This window comes from Ambystoma mexicanum, chromosome 8 (genome assembly GCF_040938575.1).
Source record: "Ambystoma mexicanum isolate Mex_15411 chromosome 8, UKY_AmexF1_1, whole genome shotgun sequence".
NCBI lineage: Eukaryota > Metazoa > Chordata > Amphibia > Caudata > Ambystomatidae > Ambystoma > Ambystoma mexicanum.
Genome location: NC_090929.1, coordinates 1618342097 through 1618369127, shown reverse-complemented (window position 1 = coordinate 1618369127; position 27031 = coordinate 1618342097). Strand labels below are relative to the sequence as shown.

The 27031-nt window shown below is 48.1% G+C and overlaps 1 protein-coding gene across 2 annotated transcripts in view; it reads left to right on the top strand.

Annotated features, from left to right (window-relative positions):
- The first annotated feature begins 16131 nt into the window (after positions 1-16131).
- AFAP1L2 (actin filament associated protein 1 like 2) overlaps positions 16132-27031 on the top strand; it is a 921662-nt gene continuing 910762 nt past the window's right edge. For both annotated transcript variants that reach the window (XM_069611872.1, XM_069611871.1), the window contains exon 1: positions 16132-16280. In XM_069611872.1, the coding sequence (XP_069467973.1) occupies positions 16229-16280 (52 nt within the window). In that variant the 5' untranslated portion in view covers positions 16132-16228. The remainder of the gene's footprint in view (positions 16281-27031) is intronic.

Here is a 27031-nt window from a genome sequence, read left to right as displayed (position 1 = left end):
TTATGCACCAGAAGGAACAAAGTTTTGATATCCAAGGAAACATAGAAATAATGTGGGAAAATTGATCTATTGTAGCCCAAATGGACAATGTCAACTAATGACATGGAACAAAGATGAACACGTGAGAACAGCAGGAAGCTTGAATGGAGTCGTAAAGATATGGACCCCAAAGATGTATTCTTCAAACCTCTATGTATTGATCCAGAGGAGGAAGTGAAAGTGGTTCCAGAGGATGAAGTAAAAAGGGATACAAACGCAGAAGTGAAAATGGTCGATGATTTGCCCAGAGCGGGGAGTGTAGAGGAGGTCCCAAGCACGACCCGCACTCCAACCATCCATTTTGAAGTACCAGGAATATTCACGCCGAAATATGTGATGTATGATGAGCCAATAAACCAGCAGAGAGCCTCAGTGGGGCTCTGTCCAGTACCTATCAAAAGAACAGCACCTGTTGAAGTACCAACGCCTAAGAAAACCTGGACAGAAAGGTATCCATTGAGGAAGCCATATGGACAAATGAAACAAAATGAAGAGTGTCAGAGCACAGTCCCTGACGAAGCTAAAAAGATACTGAAGGAGGACGAATGGTGACGTCACAAAAACCCGGACTGACTTACACATGGAAGATATTATGGCCTGCAAATGATGAAAAGAGACGAAACACCATGGATAAGGGACATCATGAATCTAAAAGTGAAATAACAATGTCAAAATGTCAGAATCCTATGCCATGAGCACAATGAAGATATTCAGTTAGTCTACACGTGTACATATGCTTGGAACCGCAAGAAGCAAATAATTGTGAGGCTTGCTTATGCTTAGTAGTGAGATAGATTGCGGCAAGCGCCAACTATACATATCTACCTCAAAAGGAGCACTTTATAGAAATATACTTCCACTATCCACAAGAGCAGAATCAACCAAAGGTTACTAAAGGTCTCAGGAGAAGAGCCCCTCAGCAGGCAAAACGAAAACTAAAGACAGAAAGAAACTCAGACGCATGCAAATCATGCCAAGAAGCCAAGGTCATATCGGCTGAAATAGACCCACAGTGGATACAATTAATGAAGCAAAGTACAGAGTATCCTGCTCTGAAATGTCAAGATAAGCCGCAGAAGGCAGATGGCTGCAAAACTAAATCAAATACACGAATTACATGAAGAATAAGATGATTTCACGGTGTCTGAATCACGTGACCAGTCGAGTGAGAAGGATGAAACGTTCACACCTACCCGTGGCTTTGTACCATTCACAGATATCTGAACTTTTCCAGACAGAGATGCAGTCTCAAGGCCAACCACAAAGAAATAATTGACACATGACCACTGATGTGATGATTGATTGTAGCAATAATTGGAGGAAGGCTGTGGGTGAAGACGAGCTCCCTGCACCTGGCCGGCTATTCTACACGCTGCTAAGCTAGTGGAAAAGTATAAGTGGGGTTGTTGCCAACCCAATCATAGTGCACCAGGTAATCTAGGGTCCTATACTTAGTAGAACCAATGAGACATTGTACTTTTAGTGACGTCTAGAGTAGCCATTTTGAAGGTAGGGCTTAGATGCTCCACCTAACAGTGTTTGTCCATCCTCTCACTCCATACCATATACAGATTTAGTACCTATATTAAAATTACCTTCCCATAACCAGTGGAATTGCATGCAACATTTTAAGCGTTACACATCAGTGATGACGAGTTTTTAGTATAAAAGATGTGCTTTTTATGAAGTTCTTTGGAGTTGTTGAAGCGAGAAGGAAGATCGAGCGATTGCTGCTTGTCATTAAACGGACTCCCTTTGCCAAACCATTGAGTTGTCATTGTTGATATAATGCTAGAGTATTAATCTGCATCCCCATCCATCTCACGGGTGCTGCTACTCATCTTAAAGTGCTATTGGGCAACCCCCAGCTTTATGGGCCGATTTGGGGTCCTAGTGCACACTGTTTCCATAAATCAGCAGGTATGATCACAGGGAACAACAAATCTATATCACCCAACGTGATAACTGACAAATATAAGACAGATTCAATTTCTTTATGAAATCCTGTTGGATTTTTCCTGATATCTGGAATTGTTTGTCTAATGGTATTCACTTCCTGTCTAGAAAATTGGACATGCACAAACTGTGAGACATAGTGTGCTTCAATAGCAGTGGCTGGTGTGCCTGCTACGGCATCAGCCGGAATTTCTACTTTGGGAACAAATGTCAGTGGAACCTCCCTCATTGACAATTGTAAAGTGGGCAATTCTGAACGCTTATCAAGCAACAAAGCTAAATCGAGTGACAAAGTAGTCAAAGCAGTTTCAGGCGAAAATGCTATCTTATAAATGACCATCAAATCTGTGAGACAACAAACCTTTCTCTTCATAAACTCATCTTGCAGATACTCTACCATCACCTAAAACACTTTCCTTTGCATTGCCGAAGCATACGGACTAAACGTGTCATACACTTCAATGGGAGAAATTGAAACATCCGAAATCCATCGAAGAGCGTCCCTTGTGCAAATGCGCATTTCTTCACTCATTGGTGTCAATGAAGAAAGAAATTGTTTCTGCACATACGAGGCTTCCAATCTTTTACCATCTAATTCATCATTCTGTAACCGATCTCGCACCCTTTTAAACTCAAAAACCTTCTCAACATGCTCATGTACTTTCTCTGCAGTGCCCCTTGAATGGGTAAGGGCATTCAAATCCCTCAACCCCTGTGGGACATTCATGTCCGTCAAATCACTCCAAATATCAGTTAACTGCGTTCCCACCCCATCTATCAAAATAGCCTGTTCAGAAATACTTTCTTGGACAGAAATCACAACTAAAAAAGCAGATTCTTCACCATCGTCTATATATTTCTTAGCCCATGCATACAATTCTCTATTTCTAGCTTTGGATACTGTGCTGCGAGTTACTATTCTTGAATCAACACTCACTCCTTCAATCACTACAGGTGGAGCAGAACCACTTGGAAAAGAAAGTTCAGATAAATCTTGTTTAATCGGCAGTGGAGACACTACCATTGGCGGTAAAGACGGAATTAAGGGAACACAACTGTCTGTAGGGGCGAGGATGCAGAAGGAGAAACAACAACAGGAAGAGGAGCAACAACTGGAGGAGGAGCAACAACAGTAGGAAAAGGAACAACAACGAGAGGAGGTTCAACAGTGGGAAGAGGTAAAACAACAGGGAGAGTCACATAAGGAGGTGGTGCAGTGGCAACAGTCCTACGCTCATTCAATAACTTATTGATTAGCTCGTCTGAGGTATGAAAATCCTTAGACAGATACATTTTCTTTACTTCAAGTTCAAAAGCCCTATCCATACTTCTAATAGATTCCGACTGTTTCTGTTGATCATACAATAATGCTTTTTCAGTAATAGACTTATGTCAACGTGCGTGTTTCTCTCTACTCTTAAATTGCTGCATAGCTTCCTTTCTCCAATCCTTAATTACATCAAATGCTGCAGGCCTTGCCTTTTTCTTCAACAATATAAACAAGTACTCTATACCGGCAATTTCAAAACTACCATGAACTGGCCACTGAAATTCAAAAGTATGTCCAGTTTGTCCATGCCAAATATTGTTAAATACAATACTATCTAGAACGTACTTACAGCACATAGTACACGCCAGCGAACCAACAGGTGGTGCCGGTCGGCCTTGTTCCAAAGATTGTCTTTCTCTGCGGAATAAACCCTTGAAACAGGCATATAATTTCCCAAGCATGTCAGATCACTGGTGTTACGTGGCGTCGTTTGTACTTGCAAGTGCAAAACTGCAACCAATATCAGGATTTTTAGGAATCGGGGCACGACTCACCTGATTTCAAAATACTAAGGAGGTCCGATCGGATTACAAAGGATCGACGTGGCTGGCGATTTCGGCAAAAATACCCGCCTCGATATGGGGATCCTCGTCAAGATGTCCTCTCGAACTGCTTGCTCACCGTTCAGGGATTAGATCGTGCATGTTACGCTCACCTGATTCCCACGGGGGCGTCGATCTAGACTGGCCCGCTGTTGCTTCCACCAGAGTAACACATAGAGCCGAGATGACAGACTGGACAGACCCACTTAGCTTCGTTTGATGGACTCGTACGAATATCTTTCTGCAATGGAGAAAGGGAATTAACCTCCCGTAATCTGAGCGTTAACCCGCCTTCCCACTCCCTTTGTCTGCCCACAGAACACTCCTGAAGTTCCCTCTTAATCTCACCTGAAGATTTGGAAAGATGAGCTCTCCATCCTGCGTCGAGCGCAGGGGCGCGTAGACGACCAGTTACTTCACTGGCGTGGAGGAATTGGTGAGTTCCAGTATTGACTCTAAGTCCAATTGTTCGTAAGAGTTCAAAAGTCTGATCTTCACTCTGCCAGATTCCTTGCAGATTGCGGATTTTAACCACCAGAAGAGTTCCAAGTGGCAATTGGTAAGATCCTGGTAAGTCTATTGTGGTTCTCCCCTTAGGGGCCGGGGTACAGCGATGATGCAGAATTAACTGCGCCAAACCGAAATGAGGTGAGTACCCCCCTGTGGTAAATCAGGTAAGTCTTTGGGGTTAGGTTGTATTGTCCTTGTTTTTTCCTCTTAGGGGCCGGGGTGCGGCGGTGATGCAGAATTGACTGTGCCGACCCGAGATGAGGCGAGTACCCCACTGTGGTAATCAGGTAAGTCTTTGGGGTGATTTGTATTGTCCTTGTTTTCCCCTTATGGGCCGGGGTGCGGCAGTGATGCAGAATTGACTACGCCGACCCGAGATGAGGTGAGTACCCCCTTCTGTGGTAAATCAGGTAAGTCTTTGGGGGTGGTTTTATTGCCCTTGCTCACCTATCTGTTCTTGTCTCCCCCAGGTGTTTAAGAATGGCCTGGAGATGCTGGATTCGCGATGGAGTAAAGGAATGCAGCCCCGGTTGGTGAGTTCAGCGCTGCTCTGCGAGATGTGTGGCAATGCACCTGAGAAGGCTTCTCTCTTCCAGATCGACGATGTGCTGGATCAAGGATTCAGGTAAGGGTTTTGTTCTGATCTCTTCTCCTTCTCCTTTTCTTGTTCCAGGTGTTCCAGGGCTGAAGCGGGCGTGGCTGAACACTGGAGCTGCTGAAGACACGGTGAGCGTTACGCTGCAGCAAGCAGAATAACGCGAAGAACGTGTGGCTGTCCGGGTGTGGCTTAAATAGCCTTGGAACAACCCCACCCGAGAGGAAAGGAGTCCCTGAGGTAAAGTAGTCCCTTTAAGCCTCATTTGGCTTGTGGCTTCGTGCAGCATGGTCTGCATCAGGTAGGTATGCAGCATGGTCTGCAACAGGTAAGATTTCTGTAATGAGCCTGGCGCCACAAGCGCCAGGACTGTAGCCAAAGAGCCCCTAACTGGGGTTTTTGGGCATGCTTCAAGTGGCATGATGCCTGCTTCCGGGGTTGCTGGGCCTGGTCTGGATTTCCGGGGGCAGGCATCGTGACAGCACTCCCCCTCAAGGCCCCTCCTAAAGCTGTTCTCCCTCTCGGCCTTGGTTTGTCTGGAAATTCTTGGTGGAACCTTTTCACTAATTGAGGTGCATGCACATGGTCACTAGGGCCCCAAGATCTTTCTTATGGACCATAACCTTTCCAATCAATGAGATAGAAGAGTTTTGATCTCACCCTTTTAGAGTCCAAAATATTCTTGACTTCGAATTCGGGTTTCCCGTCTATGAGGATAGGTTCAGGTGGGGTGGTTAGTCTAGTTCCTGGTTGCACAGGCTTCAAAAGAGACATGTGAAAAACAGGATGAACACGCATATGCCCAGGCAGGTCCAACTTGACGGCCACTGGGTTAATAATAGCCTTAATAGAATAAGGTCCCAAGTACCTGGGGTTAAAAGTCCGTGTTCCCTTGAGTGGTAAGTACTTGGTGGCTAACCATACTTGGTCCCCTACTTGGTATTGCGGTGCTTCACTCCTGTGTTGATCAGGATCCTTCTTGTATTTATCCTTAGCGTTTTGTAAATGTGCAGTCGCCTCTTTAAAGGCTTGTGTGATAACAGCGTGGAGATGGTCCACCGCAGCCATCTCTAAATGCTGGGGAGAATCTAAGTCTGAGGTTCGAGGATGGTGACCATATATGGTAAAAAAAAGGGCTTTGTTTAGTTCCTGAGTGTACAGAATTATTGTATGCATACTCGGCGATCCAAAGAATGTCTTTCCAATCCTCCTCAGATTGATGTAGCATACAACGTAGGTATTGCTCAAGAGTCTGGTTGGTTCTCTCTGTTTGACCGTCAGTCTGGGGATGGTGGCTGGTTGAAAGCCAAACATCAATTTGTGCCAGCTGGCAGCACTTCCTCCAAAAATGTGAAATAAACTGACTTCCCCGATCTGAAATTAACACGGAAGGAAAGCCATGTAGACAGACAACATTTCCAAGGAACTCCTTGGCCAGGATTGAAGCTGAAGGTATTCCTTTTAAAGGAATGAAATGGGCCATTTTAGAAAAAAGATCTACAATAACTAGAATAGTGTTATAACCTTTGCACCGGGGTAAATCCGTGATAAAGTTTAATGACAAGGTATGCCAAGGAATAGGTGGTATGTCTAACGGTTGTAATAATCCAGCGGGTTTTTTCTTTTCCCCTTTATTTTGAGCGCAAATGCCACAAGACCTGACAAACAACTTGACATCTTTTCGCCAGGTGGGCCACCAAAACTGTTTCTTGATTTTGGCTTCAGTTTTAGCAATGCCAGGATGTCCTTCCATCAAGGTGTCGTGGTAATGAGAAATGACAAGTTTCTGTAGTTCCTCTAGTGGCAAAAATAGCCGGCCTTGGTAATAAGGTAGATTGTTGGTGACAGAATACTCTGGGCCTTTCCTTGCCCAGCCCTGTAGGGCATCAGAATCAAAGAGTTGATGGACCTTTTCTTGAATGTCCTCCAGAGAGTGGATGGATGTCAGACCAAGGATTCTCTGTTCAGGAATTATGGGTACAGGTTCTAAAGCTCTTTCTGTTTCTCCCATTCCTATTCAGGACAGGGCGTCAGCTTTTCCATTTTTACAACCTGGTCGATAGGTTATTACAAAATCAAACTCGGCGAAGAACAATGTCCAACGGAGTTGGCGTGAAGATTGGGCCTTGGCTACCTTTAGGTATTGTAAGTTGCGGTGATCAGTGATGACCGTAATGGTATGCCTGGCGCCCAGCAGATAGTGCCGCCAAGCCTTGAAGGCGGACTTGATGGCCAACAGTTCCTTGTCGGTTATAGCATAATTTAATTCGGGAGCCGAAAACTTTCTTGATCAAAACGCCACTGGGTGCAGCTGGTTAGTTTTGTGATCTTTTTGGGAGAGCACTGCTCCCATAGCTGAACTGGATGCATCTGTTTCCACTATGTAGGGAAGCTCTGGGCGCGGGTGTCGCAATACAGGAGCGGACGTGAATTTCTTTTTTAACTCTTGGAAGGCGTTCTCGGCTTCTTCTGTCCATGTAAAGCGTTTATTCTTTCGCAATAGTGTTGTAATGGGATGTACAATGTGTGAGAAGTCCGGGATAAACCTGCGGTAGAAATTGGCAAAGCCAAGCATGCTTTGAACTCCTTTGACTAAGCTTGGCGAAGGCCAATTAAGAATTGCGTCCACCTTCCGTGTATCCATCCGGATTCCTTTCGGGGTCAGAATAAATCCAAGAAACTCTACTTCCATAGTGTGAAAGATGCACTTTTCCAGTTTAGCGTATAACTTATACTGGCGTAACTTTTCTAGGACTGCTCGGACGTGCTTTACATGATCGGATTCTGATAGGGAGAATACCAAGATATTGTCGATGTAAACGACTACACAAACATCGATAAGCTCTCAGAAGACATCGTTCATGAAGAACTGGAAGGCTGCTGGTGCGTTACACAGTCCGAAAGGCATCACCTGGTACTCAAATAATCCGTACTTGGTGCGAAAAGCAGTCTTCCATTCGTCACCCTCTTTGACGCGTACCAGATGATATGCCCCCCGAAGGTCTAGTTTTGTGTATATACAAGCGTTCTTTACCTGGTCTAGTAGTTCAGGGATCAAAGGTAATGGGTACCGATTCTTGATAGTTATCTGATTCAGCACGCGGTAGTCAATGCATGTTCTAAGGTCGCCTTCCTTTTTTGGCACGAAGAACAAAGCGGAAGATGCAGGGGACTTGGACGGGCGGATGAAGCCATTAGCAAGATATTGGTCTAGGTACTGGCGCAAGTGGAGATTTTAGGTTCTGTGAGGGCATAGATTCTGCTGCAAGGTGGTTGTGCTCCTGGTATCAGATCTATTTGACAATCATACGATCTGTGCGGTGGTAAGGTGTTTGCCTGCTCCTTTTGGAAGACATCCTGAAAGTCTTGGTATTCAGCAGGTAATTGTATGGCAGCTGGGATTATTGGGGCCAGTACTGAATTTAGAGTTCTCTTTGGGTAACAGGTGTTAGCACATTCTGGGAAGGTTAGTCTCTTCTCTCGCCGATCAATACAGGGATTGTGTTTTTCCAACCAAGGGATTCCCAGTATCAGTTGAAACTGTGGAGCCTTGATTAAATCAAACACCATAACCTCTCGGTGTCCATCCTGACCCAGCAAAGTCATCTCTGCAGTGGAATGGGTTACGGGCCCAGAGGCAATTTCAGTTCCATCAACAGTGGTGACGACATCAGTAGTGGTCTTTCGGGTGAGAGGTAGATTCATCCTGGAAGCCAATCCGTAGTCCAAATAGTTTCCTATGGCTCCACTATCTACGTACGCCTTTACCGCGTGCATGCGTGATGGCTGCTCTGGATCTATAAGGACCATGGGTATGGTGAAATGCGAGGTCAGAGTGTCCTTCTTTAAGCTCGGCAAGCTGACCTCTACGCTTGCCGGGCGTGATCGTTTCCCGAGTCAGGTTTCAAGTGGTTTTCGTCTGCTGCTACTATAGTTTTCTTGGGTGGTTTTACAGGGCAGTTCCGAAGGAAATGACCAGTAGCTCCGCAATATAGACATAATTGCTGTTGTCGTCTTCTTTCCCTTTCCTTCTGGGTTAAGGGTCCTCTAACCCCCCCGATTTGCACGGGTTCTGAGGCATCTACCCCCTTCGAGGGTATGTAGGTTTTAACCAAGACCTTGTTTTCAAACTTGGTTCGATCAGCCTTTCTGGTTTGAAGTCTGTGATCTAACTGGACCACAAAATCTATATATTCAGCACAGTCTAAAGGCGGGTTCAAGACTTGGGCTAAAACATCCTTGAGTTCTCCCCGAAGCCCTCGATGGAATAATGTAATTCGCTTGGCTTCAGGCCATTCGGTTTCCACAACTAATCTATTGAAAGTTGCAATGTAAGATAAAAGATCCTGATTACCTTGCCGTAAGGATAAAAGTTCGTTATCCAAAGCCTTTCCTTGGGAATGTCGGGCGAACAGTCTTTCCATGCTAGTTCGAAAACCTTGGAAATCTCGAAGAATCAGGTCATCCTGATTTACTAGCGGAATGGACCAGTCCGCTGCACTGCCGCTGAGATGACAGTACAAAAGCTACCTTGGCTTGATCGTTTGAAAAAGCTCCAGGTCTACATAAAAAGTGTAAGCGACATTGATTCATGAATTTAGCAAACCTTTTAGGGTCTCCAGCAAAGAGTTCAGGCGGAGCCAAGGGAACGGCTCCAGGAAGGTTTATCTTCACCGGGTTACTCTGTGGCACCGGAGCTGGGCTAGCCCCGAGTCCAGGTAGAGGTGTTTGTCCAGCCTGGCTTTGTAATAGCTGTCTGGCCAAATCATCAGTTCGTTCTTTTGATACTATCAATTCCCTCCTCAGGGCATTGGTTTTCTGGGGGCGGAATGCACTTCGGCCCTTAGTTCCCCTAATAATTGGGCCCACTGATCGGTTTCCGAGGTCTCCATGACGCCCAGGTGGGTATTTGTGGGTAGTTTTCGCGTTCTGTTACGCTCACCTGATTCCCACGGGGGCGTCGATCTGGACTGGCCCGCTGTTGCTTCCACCAGAGTAACACGTAGAGCCGAGATGACAGACTGGACAGACCCACTTAGCTTCGTTTGATGGACTCGTACGAATATCTTTCTGCAATGGAGAAAGGGAATTAACCTCCCGTAATCTGAGCATTAACCCGCCTTCCCACTCCCCTTGTCTGCCCACAGAACACTCCTGAAGTTCCCTCTTAATCTCACCTGAAAATTTGGAAAGATGAGCTCTCCATCCTGCGTCGAGCGCAGGGGCGCGTTGACGACCAGTTACTTCACTGGCGTGGAGGAATTGGTGAGTTCCAGTATTGACTCTAAGTTCAATTGTTTGTAAGAGTTCAAAAGTCTGATCTTCACTCTGCCAGATTCCTTGCAGATTGCGGATTTTAACCACCAGAAGAGTTCCAAGTGGCAATTGGTAAGATCCTGGTAAGTCTATTGTGGTTCTCCCCTTTGGGGACGGGGTACAGCGATGATGCAGAATTAACTGCGCCAAACCTAAATGAGGTGAGTACCCCCCTGTGGTAAATCAGGTAAGTCTTTGGGGTTAGGTTGTATTGTCCTTGTTTTTTCCCCTTAGGGGCCGGGGTGCGGCGGTGATGCAGAATTGACTGTGCCGACCCAAGATGAGGGGAGTACCCCACTGTGGTAATCAGGTAAGTTTTTGGGGTGATTTGTATTGTCCTTGTTTTCCCCTTATTGGCCGGGGTGCGGCAGTGATGCAGAATTGACTACGCTGACCCGAGATGAGGTGAGTACCCCCTTCTGTGGTAAATCAGGTAAGTCTTTGGGGGTGGTTTGTATTGCCCTTGCTCACCTATCTGTTCTTGTCTCCCCCCGGTGTTGAAGAATGGCCAGGAGATGCTGGATTCGCGATGGAGTAAAGGAATGCAGCCCCGGTTGGTGAGTTCAGCGCGGCTCTGCGAGGTGTATGGCAATGCACCTGAGAAGGCTTCTCTCTTCCAGATCGACGATGTGCTGGATCAAGGATTCAGGTAAGGGTTTTGTTCTGACCTCTTCTCCTTCTCCTTTTCTTGTTCCAGGTGTTCCAGGGCTGAAGCGGGCGTGGCTGAAGACTGGAGCTGCTGAAGACACGGTGAGCGTTACGCTGCAGCAAGCAGAATAACGCGAAGCACGTGTGGCTGCCCAGGTGTGGCTTAAATAGCCTTGGAAGAAGTCCCAGGTAAGTATTCTTCCACAGCCCCACCCGAGAGGAAAGGAGTCCCTGAGGTAAAGTAGTCCCTTTAAGCCTCATTTGGCTTGTGTCTTCATGAAGCATGGTCTGCATCAGGTAGGTATGCAGCATGGTTTGCAACAGGTAAGATTTCTGTAATGAGCCTGGCGCCCATGGTGCCAGGACTGTAGCCAAAGAGCCCCTAACTGGGGTTTTTGGGCATGCTTCAAGTGGCATGATGCCTGCTTCCGGGGTTACTGGGCATGGTCTGGCTTTCCGGGGGCAGGCATCGTGACAGTGCAGTACTGTCGAGGTGACGCGTCTCATACAAAAAGGGGCCCCTTTCTCATGCTCCAATCCCGGTCCGGTAGCCGCGTCCTTGATTAGCGAGGTGACATCAATCTTAAAGGTCCCTATTCGGGCACCATCTGATAGATCAGCAAGGAATATCGAGGCTTAGTACCACCAAAAATTGAATCCGCCAGTCACGAAGGCAAAGTTTTAACTTTATTCTTTACAGATACAAATATCAAAGCAGATAGCTATCTGGCTCCCAAGTGCCTCACAATGTGTACCAGCAGACACAGTGAGAGGTGAGAGTACTGGTCATCACAAAGCATGCAGTATTTATACACAGTCCTGGTCATTGCCCAGCCCTTCTCCAAACTAATAAGTTACAAATGTGGGTTTGTGCCCAGTTCACATGACAAATATAACAATATTAGTTTACACTTTTGACATGTTTTCCTATCCTTGGAGATTCAATGGCGATGTTGGTTCTCCAGCTCAAGTTGAACCCAGTTTCAAGAAATGAATTCAGTAGTTTATTTCAAAGGTACATGGTTTTAGTTTGTCTGCCATTTAGTTCTGATGTTTTTTTTTATATGGCTGAAGCTATTGATTCAGACAACACAAAGGTTCACTGTGGCTCCAAGGTTCCTTAAAGATACAATACTGGAAAACTTTGTTGTATTCAGCTGTGTAGATCTTTCCTTGTTTCTTGAGCTTCAGGATAAGTCCTTTTCCAAGAGATGCATAAAGGATTTCTTCTAAAACACACGACTGTAGTTGCTTTGCTTTGTGTGTCATTGTTTGAAAGAGGATGAGTCTGTAGGCACAGATTACACTTTGAATGGGAGTTCATTGTGACTACAAGGTCTCTTTGCACAGGACAAACATTTCTGCTTTTGGCAGTCCTAGTGTTGACATAGGCTCAAATATCATTCTGCTCACTGGCAGCTGAAAACATGGTTAATCATTTCTGAACAGGCAGCAGTTGGGATCCAAATGGCAGATGTTTTCAAGATGGTTATGAAGTCAATTCTATCTAAATCGAGTTATTCATAGGTTTTAACACAAATTTGAATGTCTTAGGCCAATGTTCATAATCAGGTGGTATTTATGCGAATATGGTTTAACAATCCCTGCTCCTAGGTGCATCCTGGGCCCACTGCCCATCCCTGCTCTGATGTGGATCCTGGCCCCACTGCCTATCCCTGCTCCGAGGTGCATCTTGGTCCCACTGCCCATCCTTGCTCTGAGGTGCCTCCTCGTCCCACTGCCCATCCTTGCTCTGAGGTGCCTCCTTGTCCCACGGCCCATCCTGGCCCCACTGCCCATCACTGCTCTGAGGTGCATCCTGACCCCACTGCCCATCCCTGCTCCAAGGTGTATCCTCGCCCAACTGCCCATCCCTGCTCCGAGTTGCATCCTGGTCCCACTGCCCATCCCTGCTCCGATGTGCATCCTGGCTCCACTGCCCATAGGTGCATCCTGGACCCACTGCCCATCCCTGCTCGGTGGTGCATCCTGGCCCCACTGCCCATCCCTGCTTCGAAGTCCATCCTGGTCCCACTGCCCATCCCTGCTCCGATGTGCATCCTGGCTCCACTGCCCCTAGGTGCATCCTGGCCCCACTGCCCATCCCTGCTCAGTGGTGCACCCTGGCCCCACTGCCCATCCCTGCTCCGAAGTACATCCTGGTCCCACTGCCCATCCCTGCTCCGATGTGCATCCTGGCCCCACTGCCCATCCCTGCTCCGATGTGCGTCCTGGCTCCACTGCCCATAGGTGCATCCTGGCCCCACTGCCCATCCCTGCTCCGAGGTGCATCCTTGCCCCACTACCCATCCCTGCTCCGAGGTGCATCCTTGCCCCACTGCCCATCCCTGCTCCTAGGTGCATCCTGGCCCCACTGCCCATCCCTGCTCTGATGTGCATCCTGGCCCCACTGCCCATCCCTGCTCCGAGGTGCATCCTGGTCCAACTGCCCATCCTTGCTCTGAGGTGCCTCCTCGTCCCACTGCCCATCCTTGCTCTGAGGTGCCTCCTCATCCCACTACCCACCCTGGCCCCACTGCCCATCTCTGCTCTGAGGTGCATCCTGGTTCCACTGCCCATCCCTCCTCCGAGGTGCATCCTGGCCCCACGGTCCATCCCTGCTCTGAGGTGCATCCTGGACCCACTGCCCATCCCTGCTCTGAGGTGCATCCTGGACCCACTGCCCATCCCTGCTCCGAGTTGCATCCTGGTCCCACTGCCCATCCCTGCTCCGATGTGCATCCTGGCTCCACTGCCCCTAGGTGCATCCTGGCCCCACTGCCAATCCCTGCTCAGTGGTGCATCCTGGCCCCACTGCCCATCCCTGCTCCGAGGTACATCCTGGTCCCACTGCCCATCCCTGATCCGATTTGTGCATCCTGGATCCACTGCCCATAGGTGCATCCTGGCCCCACTGCCCATCCCTGCTCCGATGTGCATCCTGGCCCCACTGCCCATCCCTGCTCCGATGTGCATCCTGGCTCCACTGCCCATAGGTACATCCTGCCCCACTGCCCATCCCTGCTCTGAGGTGCATCCTGGACCCACTGCCCATCCCTGCTCGGATGCCGAACAGTACACTAATCCCCATTCCAGCTCAAGGGCCCATCCCAAGGCCAATACATGCCCCAAGTTGCATCACTGTTTAAAGGCCCACTTCTACAACATCACCATCTCAGTTCCTTGGCCCATCCCTTGCCCGAGGCCCATCATTTTCCCAAGCCCCGTCAGTGTCTCGAGACCCACCTCTTATTCTCACCAGAAAAACTATAGCAATAGTGGACAGTAACACGAGGACATAGTGCACACGGAAAGTAATAATGGCTTCTGGGTCACATTCAGGCTCTGGCAGCAGATAGAAACTCACCGAGCTATCTTAATTGTCCTTCTCGCGCCGGTTTGTGAAACGGAAGCCGGCTACTAGGACCGAGTAACCCGGGTGACAAGTCCCTGCTTTCACACCACCCGACCCCTGGCAGTCCTTCCGTGCAGCCACGAGTCCCTGGGGCAGCTGCTTGCGTGTGGCCTGCTTCCTGGGCTTGCTGGTGGGGCAGTCTTGCCTTGGCTTCATTTAGTAGTTGGGAGCCAGTAGCCCGGAATACTGTAGCAGGGGATGGCCTGGCAAGAGGGAATGTTAACAGGGGATCTAAAGGCATCTCAGGCTGGGGAAAACAGAGATTTTCATGTCAATGATGGTACCACATAAAACATAGGATGGGGCACAGCGGAAGCAGGCCATGGAAACAGTGAGGAAGAAACTGAACAAGGCAGTGGTAAAATATGGCAGGAGCACAGGCTTCCATTTTATAAGGCTGGGTTTTTTCCAAAATAACCCAGAGAGGTCACATCATGACGGGGTACACCTGTCCAACAAAGGGATGGGGGAGGAGGGGTTTATCAGACAATAATTTCAGGGCATTAGAGGAGAGGGGATGTAGACAGGGGTACTTTTGGGGGGAACCTGAGCGGCGGAGGCAACGCCCACTCAGGTGTGGCGGCACGTGTCCAGGAACAGATGCCCGAGGGTAACCGAGACTGACCAGGGAGAAGGCCGGCATCTCTAACCCTGGACACAGTGTGCCCAAAAGCACATACACATGTTGTTATCATGATTCTTGTTTGTGTTATTTTCTGTAGAAAATAAATGCCTAGGGCCAATCATTTTTCCACAACAAACCTGTCTGTAAGTCATTCCATAGTATAGGAGGTAGGAAACAAGAGCAAGGAGAAGCCCACACTACACAGCCTATGCACAGGACCCGGGCCGTGCGAAGTACGGCCCGATAGAGGGCCTGGTGGGTTAGGCGGGGGGTGGGGACGAGATGGCGCAAAGAAACATGGGGAGGGGCAGCCAGTTGGCGCCACTGCCCCAGCGTTGCCACGCAACAGCCCCCAACAATGGGAAAGGTGTGAGGGGCAACCTGCAGGGGGCTGGGGAGGGCCCAGCCCCCATGAGAATAACAAAGGACAGAGGGGGTATAAGTAAGGCCAAAGGACAAGGGGAAAACAAACCAGGCAAGACGCTCACCTCGTTCGGGTAAGCGTCTTGGGACCTGGGCAAGGGAGAAGGAAACGTTTTGCCACCCAACCCACCCTGCAAAACTTTGGGAAGAAGGAGACGAGCGGAGAGAGGAGCGGGAACGACGAGTACTTTCTTCGGTACACGGTAGAAGAAAGTCGTAGGCAGCGCGTGCTCAGGTAACAAGGAAGGTCACACGGTGTTGAAAGCGAGTTCTCCTGGATCAGGTAGTCGTGTAAACTCACATGCTGGTTGCAGTAGGCGCATTGACGGGCTGGGTTGTCCTATCCGCTTCGGAATGGGTTTGGAAGGCGCTCCGAACAGGTTTCGTTGTGCTACAGAGGCAGATAAAACAGATAAAACAGAAATGCAGCCATGCCGCAGTGCCGCTCTCTGCTCAGCTGCGGCACATTACCTCTCGAGCTATGTCGCGATGTTAAAGCCGTGCCGGTGGCAATCTGCTCCGAAGTAGCCCCTTGCGATTCAAGCAGCCAAGTGGGTATTTAAAAACACACGGGCAAAAGCTATGGCGAGCTTGCGCACTAACCCACTGAGCTACCTCAGCAAGCGGGGACGGGATGTCGCGTTGAATAGGCTTAATTGAGTTCCAGTTGCAGCGTGAGATCACGGGGAGGGGCCGAGGGAGGGACTCGAGACAAGCGAGCATTGACATTCACACACTGGGAACAGGAGCCGGAGCCGCACAGCTGCACCGCTAACGGAGCACCCCCGTCCCCCACCCACCCCCAGGGACCCACCCAGGAGCCCGGGACATGGAGGCCCCCAGCCAGCACCCCTTCCTGACTCAGATGGACAAGTTTAAAGGTAGGGCCGGGGCCCAACGATCGGTGCAGTCAGTGTTGCCCGCGGGGAGGGCACGGTCGGGACAGCGATTTCGCCTTCTCACTCCCTATCAGTGATTGTTATCTAAAACGAGCGGGTGCCGGAATGCGGGTGTTTATGATAAATGAATAAAGTTCAAACGTTCAGCTTTTGTGGGGTACCACTCGGAGTGGCTGTGTTTAGAGCTGTTCAACTTCCACGACCACACATTCTGCAATACAGTACATGCTGCACTACATGCTACAACACAGCACATGCTGCAACACAGTGCATGCTGAAACACAGCACAGGCTGCAACACAGCCTGCAACACAGCACATGCTGCAACACAGCGCATGCTTAAACACAGCACATGCTGCAACACAGTACATCCTGCAACACAGTCTGCAACACAGCACATGCTGCAACACAGTACATCCTGCAACACAGCCTACAGCACATGCTGCAACACAGTGCATGCTTAAACACAGCACAGGCTGCAACACAGTACGTGCTGCCACACAGCACATGCTGCAACACAGTGCATGCTGAAACACAGCACAGGCTGCAACACAGCCTGCAACACAGCACATGCTGCAATACATGTTGGCATGTATAAAGTGAAACCTCCATGGGGGCGGTCCCTTATTTCATTGGCGGCATTGCGTTGCTGCTAGAAATCACGCCCTGGCTCCGATGGCTCAGCTTGGGGTGAGGGGCCACGTGCTGCTGCGCTATAGGGTTTCTTCATTCATTGCCTCCCTCATCCACCCATTCATTCGTGCTCAGATACGTGTGGGAAGTGTCCGCAATCCGTACTGTGCCAACATGTTGCCAAGTGATTCGACAGGTGGGTTCCTCACAGGATGGTGGCAAGGGCGCCACGCCCAGAGGATAGAGCGTAAGGTGCCCACAGAGTGCAGGGCAGGCACCATGCCCGAATGGGCTGGAAAGACACGGTGCCCGCTTAGTGGGCGGTGCCAATAGAGTGTGGCACACCCCGCCAGCAAGGGTTGACTGGGGGGGACCTTGGACCACACGTTCTTGGGCACTGCTTCTAAAGGTGAGGTGGGGGGCATCAGTGACATCTCTCCCTCCCCGGTGGCACCGGTGGAGCTGCGATCAAGCGGGCGTTGAGGGGCTGCACATGTCACCCCCCCCCCCGTTCTTCTTGCTCCGCAGGACGTACCCTGGAGTAGGGAGAGAGCGAAGATACGAAATATGTGTTTAGCCCCCGCCCCGACCCCCGCAGTGACTTGTTTCAGCACTAAGTGGACCCCAGTGCAACATCGCCCCTTCGCACCCCGACTTCAGACGGGGCACAAACTCACCCTCCCCTAAATATTTAGGGCAGGCGCCGTGAACTGGACACACTACAGTGACACGACCAGGCGCTACACACACGTGAGATCTAACGCGCCCACTCTGCCTGTCGTCCCCCGGCTCTGCCCGCTGCTTCGCGCGCCCTCTTCTTTATAGAAGCGAATGCATGGATGAATGAATCGGAATTGTGAAGCTGTATTGATTGTGTGCTCTACGAATCCCAGTCTCTACCCCTCCCCCATTCTCCGATGAATAATAAATAGCTGTATTTTGATCAATTATTTCAATGTGGAGAGAATCGAGCAGCAGGGGGTGAGGGGGGACGCGAGAAATGACAAGCAGCAGAAACCCTACAGCGGATGTGAGAGTGGACCCCCCTAAGAGCGGGGTGGGTGGAGAAAACTGCCGCTTACTTTCATTCCCACGGAGGTGGGGAGGAGTTTGGGATCGGCTCCTCGTAACCCGTGCGGAGGAGGGGCGAAGTGGCGGGGGGGGGGGGGCACAGAGGGGGGCGGAGAGGGAGGGAGGGATGGGCAGACAGATAGTGGCACAGAGAAAGGAACGGAGTGACAGAGAGAGAGAGGAGAGGGCGAGAGGGGCAGGCGGACAGAGAGATACAGAGAGGAAAAGAGACAGCGTGAGATTAACAGCGAGAGAGAGGGGAAGGAGACAGCGTGAGACTGACAGCGAGAGAGAGAGGATAGAGAGATGTGGACAGAGAGAGGGGTGGGCCGAGGGAGAAATAGATGGGTAGATGGAGACAGAGGGTGAGAAAGAGAGGACAGACAGAGAAGCACAGAAATGGAAAGGGCGAGAGACGTGTACTAAGAGAAGGGAGCTAGGGGTCAGAGTGAGGGAGGAAGAAAGGTAGGATTGAAAGAGTGACAGTTACAGAGAGAAAGAGTGACAGAGAGAGACAGAATCAGAGTCATAGAAGGGTAGCGACAGAAAGGGACAGTGCGAGAGAACCCCGGAAGGGCGAGGGACAAACAGAGTGACATGGAGGGGTAGACCGAGACAGAAGGATGACGAGGGACATGCTGAGAGAGTGACAGTGAAAGCGGGGCAGCCAGCCAGAAACTCTTTTGCGTTTGCTGGGGGTATTTGTTTGTGGCCCTGGGCAAGTTACAGTCTATCCTGTGGTGCTGCCCCCTTAAGGGAAGCGCACGCGGCGGCGTGACGTTGCACGCCGCCCCGTGCATTATAAATAACGGGGGCATTCCTGGCCGCGACAGTGTGACCGGGGAGCTCAAACTGAACAGATGTCTACGGCTCAGTCCGTGGGTTTGGGGGCTCACGGGCATCGCCATCAGGGTCATGGAAGGACCCCCAACATATCCCACCCAGGTGTGACCCAAACCCGGAAGCATTAAGATGCCAGGAATCCGCTGCACGTTGACATGAGGGGGGAACGAAAGTGCAACTGATTTAGTGACCCCCCCACCAAAGCCCAAATCAATGCTCGAAGCATATAACCCACTATCAGTGCCTTTTTACTGGACGCGCTTTAAACAGGTTTTTTTTGTTGTTGGTTTGGCTTTAAGTCAGTTAGGAAGGGCTGTTCGTAAAGGGAGTCGTTGAAATAATCACCATTATAGTGGCGCTTGCGACACCTATAAGCCAAAGCTATTGCATTAGAGTACAGATAGGGAGAAATGGCATTTGAGGAGGGACACACAGCTTGTGGGTGGTGTTTGGTTGTTTTCTTGCCCATGGCCATGCTAATCCCTATGGCCATTCCCACCCAGTTCCTGCTCCTCCCAGCCCAAAACAGCTCCTCATGGGAACTCTTTGAGCTCGCTTTAATCAAGCCTTACAATCAGATTTTGCATTAAGTGCCCGCCAGCGTTTTTTTCAAATCAGTCTTCTGAGAGTTCATTAAGGTGCTGTAAACCCGCAACTGGTGTAATAAAAAATGTCTTCACCAGGTCTGTCTTCGGCCACTTAATTTATAAGCACCCTGTGTCCTTCACTGAAGTCCTGTTGAAAACAAGCATTGGTAAAGCCAACAGTTTTTGCTTGAGGATAAGTATAAGGCATTTGCCAGCCATTGCTAATAGATGCCCATGAGATGGTACTCGTCCCATTTTGCACCTGCTACCATCAATGTCCAGTTGATACCACCATGGCAGTGCCTGGCAAGTGCCTTTTGCATTCCTACGCAAACGCCCAAGCTGTTGGCATTGCCAATGCTTGTTGAAGGTCTGTAATAGTGCCTGGGATCCTTGCCCCACTGCTCTGCTTGCCATTTTCCTGGTCTTCATGTGCCCTGGCGGATTTGGAAGAGAGGCAGATGGGTGAGGTTACTTGGAGGAGTGGGGCAAATGCAAGACAGCCCCACTGTTGTGTTGATGCTGCAGACGGGGAGTACCCTGAGCTCCGAGTGCTGGTCTGTCTCAAGAGCATTGAGGCCTTGGTGTCGGAAGGGGAGCCTTGTGTGCGGCGGCACTACTAGACATTGGCCTGAGGGTGTGGTTTGTAAGTAAGTTGTAGAGATGTAGTGTTTGCATGTTTGATGTCTGTTGTTCGGGGTGTTTAGTTGCCAAGTGTGTGTGGCTTAGTTGTTATGCATACCTTGTGCTGCAATATAGAGTTTGAGCGGGTCATTGCAGGGAGCAGCCAGCTACCTCCATGGTCAGGAAATAGCCGACCATATCAAGCAAGGCTTGCAACAAAGCCCCAGACGCCATCACAATGCATGCAAAGTCTTAAAAACACCTGGAAATGGTTCTGCCACCTGGTGCAGTCCTCATGCTTTATCAATAGTCTGTTGCAGACAAGTCCCATTTCCCTTTCTAACATTGCCACTGTAATCCCTGTCTTCCTCTCTCTCCCTCTGTGTCTGTCTCTCGACACATTTGACCTATGTGCCACTAATATGCACACATTGGAAACTTAGGGTACAGGGTCGTCGGCAGATTCCAATATTTCTATTTTCTTTTTTTCATTTGTTAAGCGCACTAAAGCTGGAGGCATCAAGGCGCTAGTTACATGTTGTAAAGACAAGAAGTTGAATACATGTCAAGGGAGCTTGGGGGAAACAGTTGGCTCACAGTGAAGGCATTTAGTACATGTCAGGGGAACTTAAGATTTTTTCTTGGCACAGAGAAACAGCAAGTTCGTGGAGAAGAGTAAAGTCTTGAGATGTTTCCTGAAGGTCCAATATGAATGTTCAGATCTCAATTGCAAGGGTAAAGCGTTCCAGTTCTTAGAGGCAATTACCTGGAAGCTGCCCCCCCCAGATCTCTTGCTTCTGAGTCTTGGGATAGTCAATTGGGGAGAATATGCAGAGCGGATGGGGCTGGTGGAATGAGTCTTGGAGAATTTTTGTGAGTGCTACCGTGGCGATTAATTAGAAAGGAAATTGTGCGTGATGGCTAAGGATATAAACGTTATGCACTCACGGATAAGTAGCCAGTGTGCGCTTCTTCTTGCTGCTGAGATATGCTTGTGCTTTGGGATGTTGAGAGCTGCTCTGAAAGGGCTCCTGAGGGACCCTCAAATGTGGAAACAAGGCACAGTCACCACACAAACTGATAGGCCAGACACAAGGTTGTATTCCCAAAAGCTAGGGTTTATTGCAAAGTAAATAGTCTCAGTTGGCCAACTGGTCTCACGCCCCGCGACGTGTGTCTAACAGACCTCGGGAGATGCAAGAGCGCGAGACACAAACATTAGTTACATATATACAAAACTAACATCTTACGATCAGTAGTGTCACATCAAAAACCGCCCTTTGCACATCTCCTTTGAAATGAGCACAATGATGGACAATCGTGATGAGTATGGCACCTCAGTTTGCAATTCTGTAAGGCTGCAGACATAAGTCTTTGTTGAAAAGAACAGAATGCTTCTGTTCTCGCTAGCAAGCTGCATGTGGGGGGGAGAGCCACATTCCAGGCCTTCCTATCTCCTAGTTTCTATTTGGGTCCTGGTTGTCAACTCGCTCTCCTGGACTCCACAGGGCTCGAGAAGAGGGGCCGCAAAGAAGAACATAATTCAAGCAATTTAATGTTCGTTCCGAGTATTTCCACTGTGTTTCCAAGACACGCTGGCACCTGTGGGCTGATTAGGATGTCTCGCTGCCCTCTTTCAAGGATAGCGCGCGGGAGGAGACCGGGTATTTCTATCAGGGTTGCTACGTTCTGTTTCAGCATATTTCCCTTGGCCTTGCATTGCACACTGGTAAAGCAGAATATCATGTCAGCAAAGCATTTAGAACAGAAAGCAATAAGCAAACGTTAAAGAAAACAAGATGGCGATTTCAGTCACCTTAAAATGGATGCACTTTGGTCAAGCTTATGATTATGTATTACTAACACTAAGAGCATGAGGCGGTTGGTCTTCGGCCAACATAGTACATTTCCCCATGATCGAGGGGTGTCTCTTTTTCTGGATTGACAAACCCTTCTTTTGGCCGTATGCCAGACGTCTCATCCGTTCTTTGCATCCTCTTCCGGCCACGTATCTGTTTCAGATTCTGATTCTGAATCAGGCTCTGAATCTTGCATATTTTTAGTTTCCTCCTCATTGTCACCTATGTCAATGGACATGAATTTGTCTCCTCTCTACCAAGGATACTTGATCTACTAGTGCTCTTTTTCTCTATCATCTGTACACATCTTTCACTTATTTCGGTGCATATCACAGGTAGGCAGTGTATGCAACAACATGTCATGAATATCCCTAGTACTGCTATCAGAAGCGCAAATAGTTTCCATCCCCATGAATATAATAATTCCCAGAACTAGGAACTTATATCCCAAACCCCGTCTTGGGTATGGAGTTCAGAACTTAATACATGTAATTTTCTTATCACCTCGAAAATCGTGGGAGAGGAGTCGATTACAAATACACAGCACGCTGATCCCACGATTTTGAAAACACCACCACAATCAACCAGGATTACATCAAGAGCCATTCTGTTTTGCAGTGTCATCAATCTAACCCCTTTCTCCTCTAACGTCATGTTGTATAATATATCTGTTGTTCCGTTTACTGTTTTTTGTTTTTCTAAGATTCTGGATAATCATCTAATATTATAGGAGTTTATTGCTTGGGCCAAAAATAGTATCAATGATTTTGCTACATCTACTGCTATTAATCCGTCTTCATTACTTCTTCGTGGCCTAGGTCTAGATAGTTTGGCTATGTCTGTTGTTTCTAAGAAAAACACTCCTGGGGACAGTAGTTCTAAATAGCATGTACCTCCCCAGTTTCTAGGTAACCAAAGATACGCTTTATCTCCACATATGAAATACACCAGGTCACCTACATACACTGGCTCTACTTCCCTATTAATAATCGCTGTATTTATACATCTAGTGAATGTCCCTACAAAATAGGAGCCCTTCTTTTTTAAACAAAAAGGAACAGAACGTGGGCTGTAGTTTACTGTGTAAGAGGGAGACACTGCATCTTTATTTCCTTCTGATCTTATGCGAAATACGATCAGATGACTTTTCTGGTGGAGACAGTCTATCTTGTGGCATTGGTTTGGGCATAGCTTTTGGTGTTATCATCCGTGCTTTATGAAATATTGAGTTCTGGCATTGTCTCTCACGGTCCTTCTTCCTCAGCGATTCTTGTCGTGGCAAGATCTCTTATGCGTTAGTATACTGCTTAAAGAACTTCAGAGCAGTTATCAATTGCCTTCTGTACCATTTGCGCCCCGCTTGTCCGCTCGGGTTCAGGACACATGGATTTGATGTTAGCACTGAGGAGTCTCGCTTTTGGGCTGTCTGACTTGCACAACCCTCACGTTGCTCTCCTCTAGGCCTCCGGTTCCTACTTCATTCGAGAATAGGAAACAGAGACAACGAAAGATTGATGAAACAAAGATTTGATCACTCCTTTTTCCGACTTCGTAGATTGTACCGCCTTGCTCCTGGTACCGTGTGATCAACGAATAATGCGGGTGCACTTCCGGACTCAAGCTTGGAGTCAGCCTGTGGCGCAATGACAGATGATGATGGACTATGCAGGCTGTGGCGCAACAGAGGATGGTGGGCGCCACAGAGGTATTCGCTTGGTGTCGGCCAGCAGTGATGCAGAATCTGCTGGACAACGTGGGGGCATTTTTTGCCCTTCCTCTTTTATGGCAATCTCATCAGGCTTTGTTTCGGAATCAGGCAGTTTCTGTGGCAAAGAACTGGCAATTGTTTCTTTCGTTTCTGGAACCGCTGTTTCTTTCTGGTCGCCTCGATCAGTCAGTTTTTCAGATGGTCACGGCACTTTTTTGCATGGGTGGCGTGGATCTACGCTTTACGCCCATCCACACGAATGGCCGTCTGCGTTGTCAGGAGTATCAAATAGGGACCACACCACCAGGGTGCCAACAATGTTTTTCATTCAACATTTTTAAGCAGCACCCAGGCACCTGGCTCCAGTGCGTGTCCCGGGCCAGTATATCTGATCGGTAGCGCCTCCTGCACCTGCTAATGAATCAAATGCAATTTTTGAATCAAGAGATACAATAAATGCTGAGCACCGGGTATTCAACTTCGTTCAGTTTCTTCGGCTGAGGTGCACACCAAACATTCGCCGGTCTCCCCATGACTATCTCATATGGGGAGAGCCCAGTTCTCGCCTGCACAGATGTTCTCATGCATAATAGTGCTATTGGTAACGCATCTACCCAATTTAACTTGCTTCCTGCACATATCTTGCTAATCTTAGATTTCAGGATTCCATTGTGGCGTTCAATAAGACCGGCCGACATTGGATGTTCGAACAATGGAATCGCTTATCGATCTGGAGACCTGCACAAATCTGTAGTACTACTGCACCTACAAAATGCGGACCATTATCTGACCATATGACACGGGGCAGGCCAAAATGGGAGAAATATTCCTTTAACATTAGTTTTGCCGTGCTCATAGCAGTGCAGTCTTTCAATGGATATGCTTCCACTCATTTGCTGAATGCACATATAACCACTAGGACATACTTCAAGTTATGGCATCTCTCCATTTCTATGAAATCAAAATGGATTACTTCAAATGGCATAGAGGAAGGGCCAAAACTGCTTTTTAGAGTCACCGTTGCCTTCCCCACATTGTGTTGTAGGCACGTGATACAATTGTGTACTAACCTCTCGGCATTCTTTTTTTATGAGTGGATTTTCCCAAACTGTGGCTAGATGTTGAATTATTTTCTTTGCACAGATATGAGTGGGGCTGTGAGCCATTGTGACCATTGCCTATGTAAATACATAGGCATTTGGCAACATCCAATTCCCGCTCTTCTTGTCCACCCAACAACCCTCCAGATCTAATTCTGCAGAGCCCTCAGCCCACCCTTGGATCTCATCAACAGTGGCTTCCGCCTGCATCTCTTTGACAGTAGCAATTCCATTCTCTATCATGCTGGGCGCCTCTTCAGACTGTGCTGTCAACATCTTTGTACTCATATCATTGGCCGTTTGTTTCGCAATTCTGTCTGCAAACCCGTTTCCCTCTCCCACTTTACATGTTACCTTTTTTATGCGCCTCGCATTTCATTATTGCTAGGTGCTTTGGACACGTGAGTGCAGACAGCAATCGTACAATCAAAGGGCCATGTTGGATTCTAGCCCCATGTGATGTTAGGAAACCTCTCTCAGCCCAGAGTCGGCCAAAGTTATGAACCACGCCAAAGGCGTACTGACTGTCAGTATATATATTCACGCTCAGATTCTTAGCTATCTCACAAGCTCTGGTTAATTCTATTATTTCTGCCGCTTGTGCAGAGTTGTAAGGGATTATTTTGCTCTGCACAATACTCTTTAATGTGGTGATAGCATATGCAGCAGTTGAAGTGCCGTCAGGTAATTTAAAGCAGGAACCGTCACAAAACAGTTCGCCATCTGGTTCTTTTACTGGGGTATCACTTAAATCATTTCTCCCTTTTGTTTCTTCCTCAGTAACCATTAAACAATCATGGGGGGGGGGTGATTCATTTCCACCAAGGTTTTCCCCGGGAATTGGCATTAATTCTGCTGGATTCAAAGCGCTACACCTCATAATTTGGATGTGGGGTGCAAACAACATAATTTCATATCTAGTCAATCTAGCAGAGGTGAGGTGTTGTGTCTGTGTCCTATTTAATAGAACGTCCATGGCATGTGGCACCATCAAAATTAAGGTGTGCCCCAATACCATCCCTTCTGTTCGTTTCACTGATGCAGCAGCAACTGCAACAGCTCGCAAACATCGTGGTAGTGCGCGCTACAGGGTCCAGCGCAGAAGAAAAATAGCCGCATGGCCTGTTTCTTCCACCTTGTTCCTGTGTTAGAACTGCCAACGCGCAGCCGTCGTTCTCATGCAGAAACAATTTTAAAATCTTTTCATAATTTGGTGTCCCCTAAACTGGAGCAGAACACAATGCAGTTTTTAGCAAGTCAAATGCTCTCTGACATTCTTCATTCCACTGCAAGGGCATCACAACATATTTCTTTGTCAACTCCACCACCGGCTTCACAATTAAGGCAAAATTCACTATCCATTTAAGACAATAAGAAGCCATGCCTATTATAGCTCTGACTTCTTTTTGTGTTTTTGGAATAGGCATACCAGAAATGCTCTCTATTCTCTCCGGCGTTAGTCTTCTCCCTTCTTTCGAAAGTAAGTAAACCAAATAAGCCACTTCCTTTCGACAATACTGAAACTTTTTTAAGCTGTTTTTGTGGCCATGCACTGCTAAGTGTGTTAATAGTAAAATGGTACTTTCTTTACAAATCTCCTCTGTGTCTGCTGCGATTAACAGATCGTCTATATATTGTAGCAATACACAACCTGTTGGTAGCTCTAGCATATCTAGTTGTCCTTTTAATGCTCTGCTATAGGTGCTAGGGCTTTCTGTGTAGCCTTGAGGAATGCGCGTGAAAGTAAACGATCGCCCTCCTAGTGTGAAAGCAAACAGATATCTACTTTCTTTGTGTACTGGAATACTGAAGAAAGCATTTTTCAAATCAATAACACAAAAATACTTTGCGGAAGCTGGGATCATTGTCAAAATTGTGGTAACATCCGGAACCAATGGGAATTAGGGATCTACCACCTTGTTTAGTGTGCGCAAATCAATTATGGAACGATATGGTACCTCATTTCCTCCTTTCTTATACACCGGAAGAATGGGGCTGTTACATATGCTGCCTGTAATTTCTTCAATCACTCCCAATTTTACCAAATTAGAAACAATACTTTTCAATCCTTTCTCTCCGTCTGCTGAAATTTTATACTGTGGAATATGTGGCAACGTTACTCCCTCTTTCAATGTAATCTTCACTGGCTCTATCTTCAAGCATCCCACATCATTATCATCTATTGCCCATATACAAGTTGGCACGTCACTCAATTCTCCTAGCGAAGGTTTGGACAAAAATTCTGACACTGGTACATTCTGTGGTGCAATAGGTAAAAACACTCCATCTGGTGTACAGTGAATAACTGC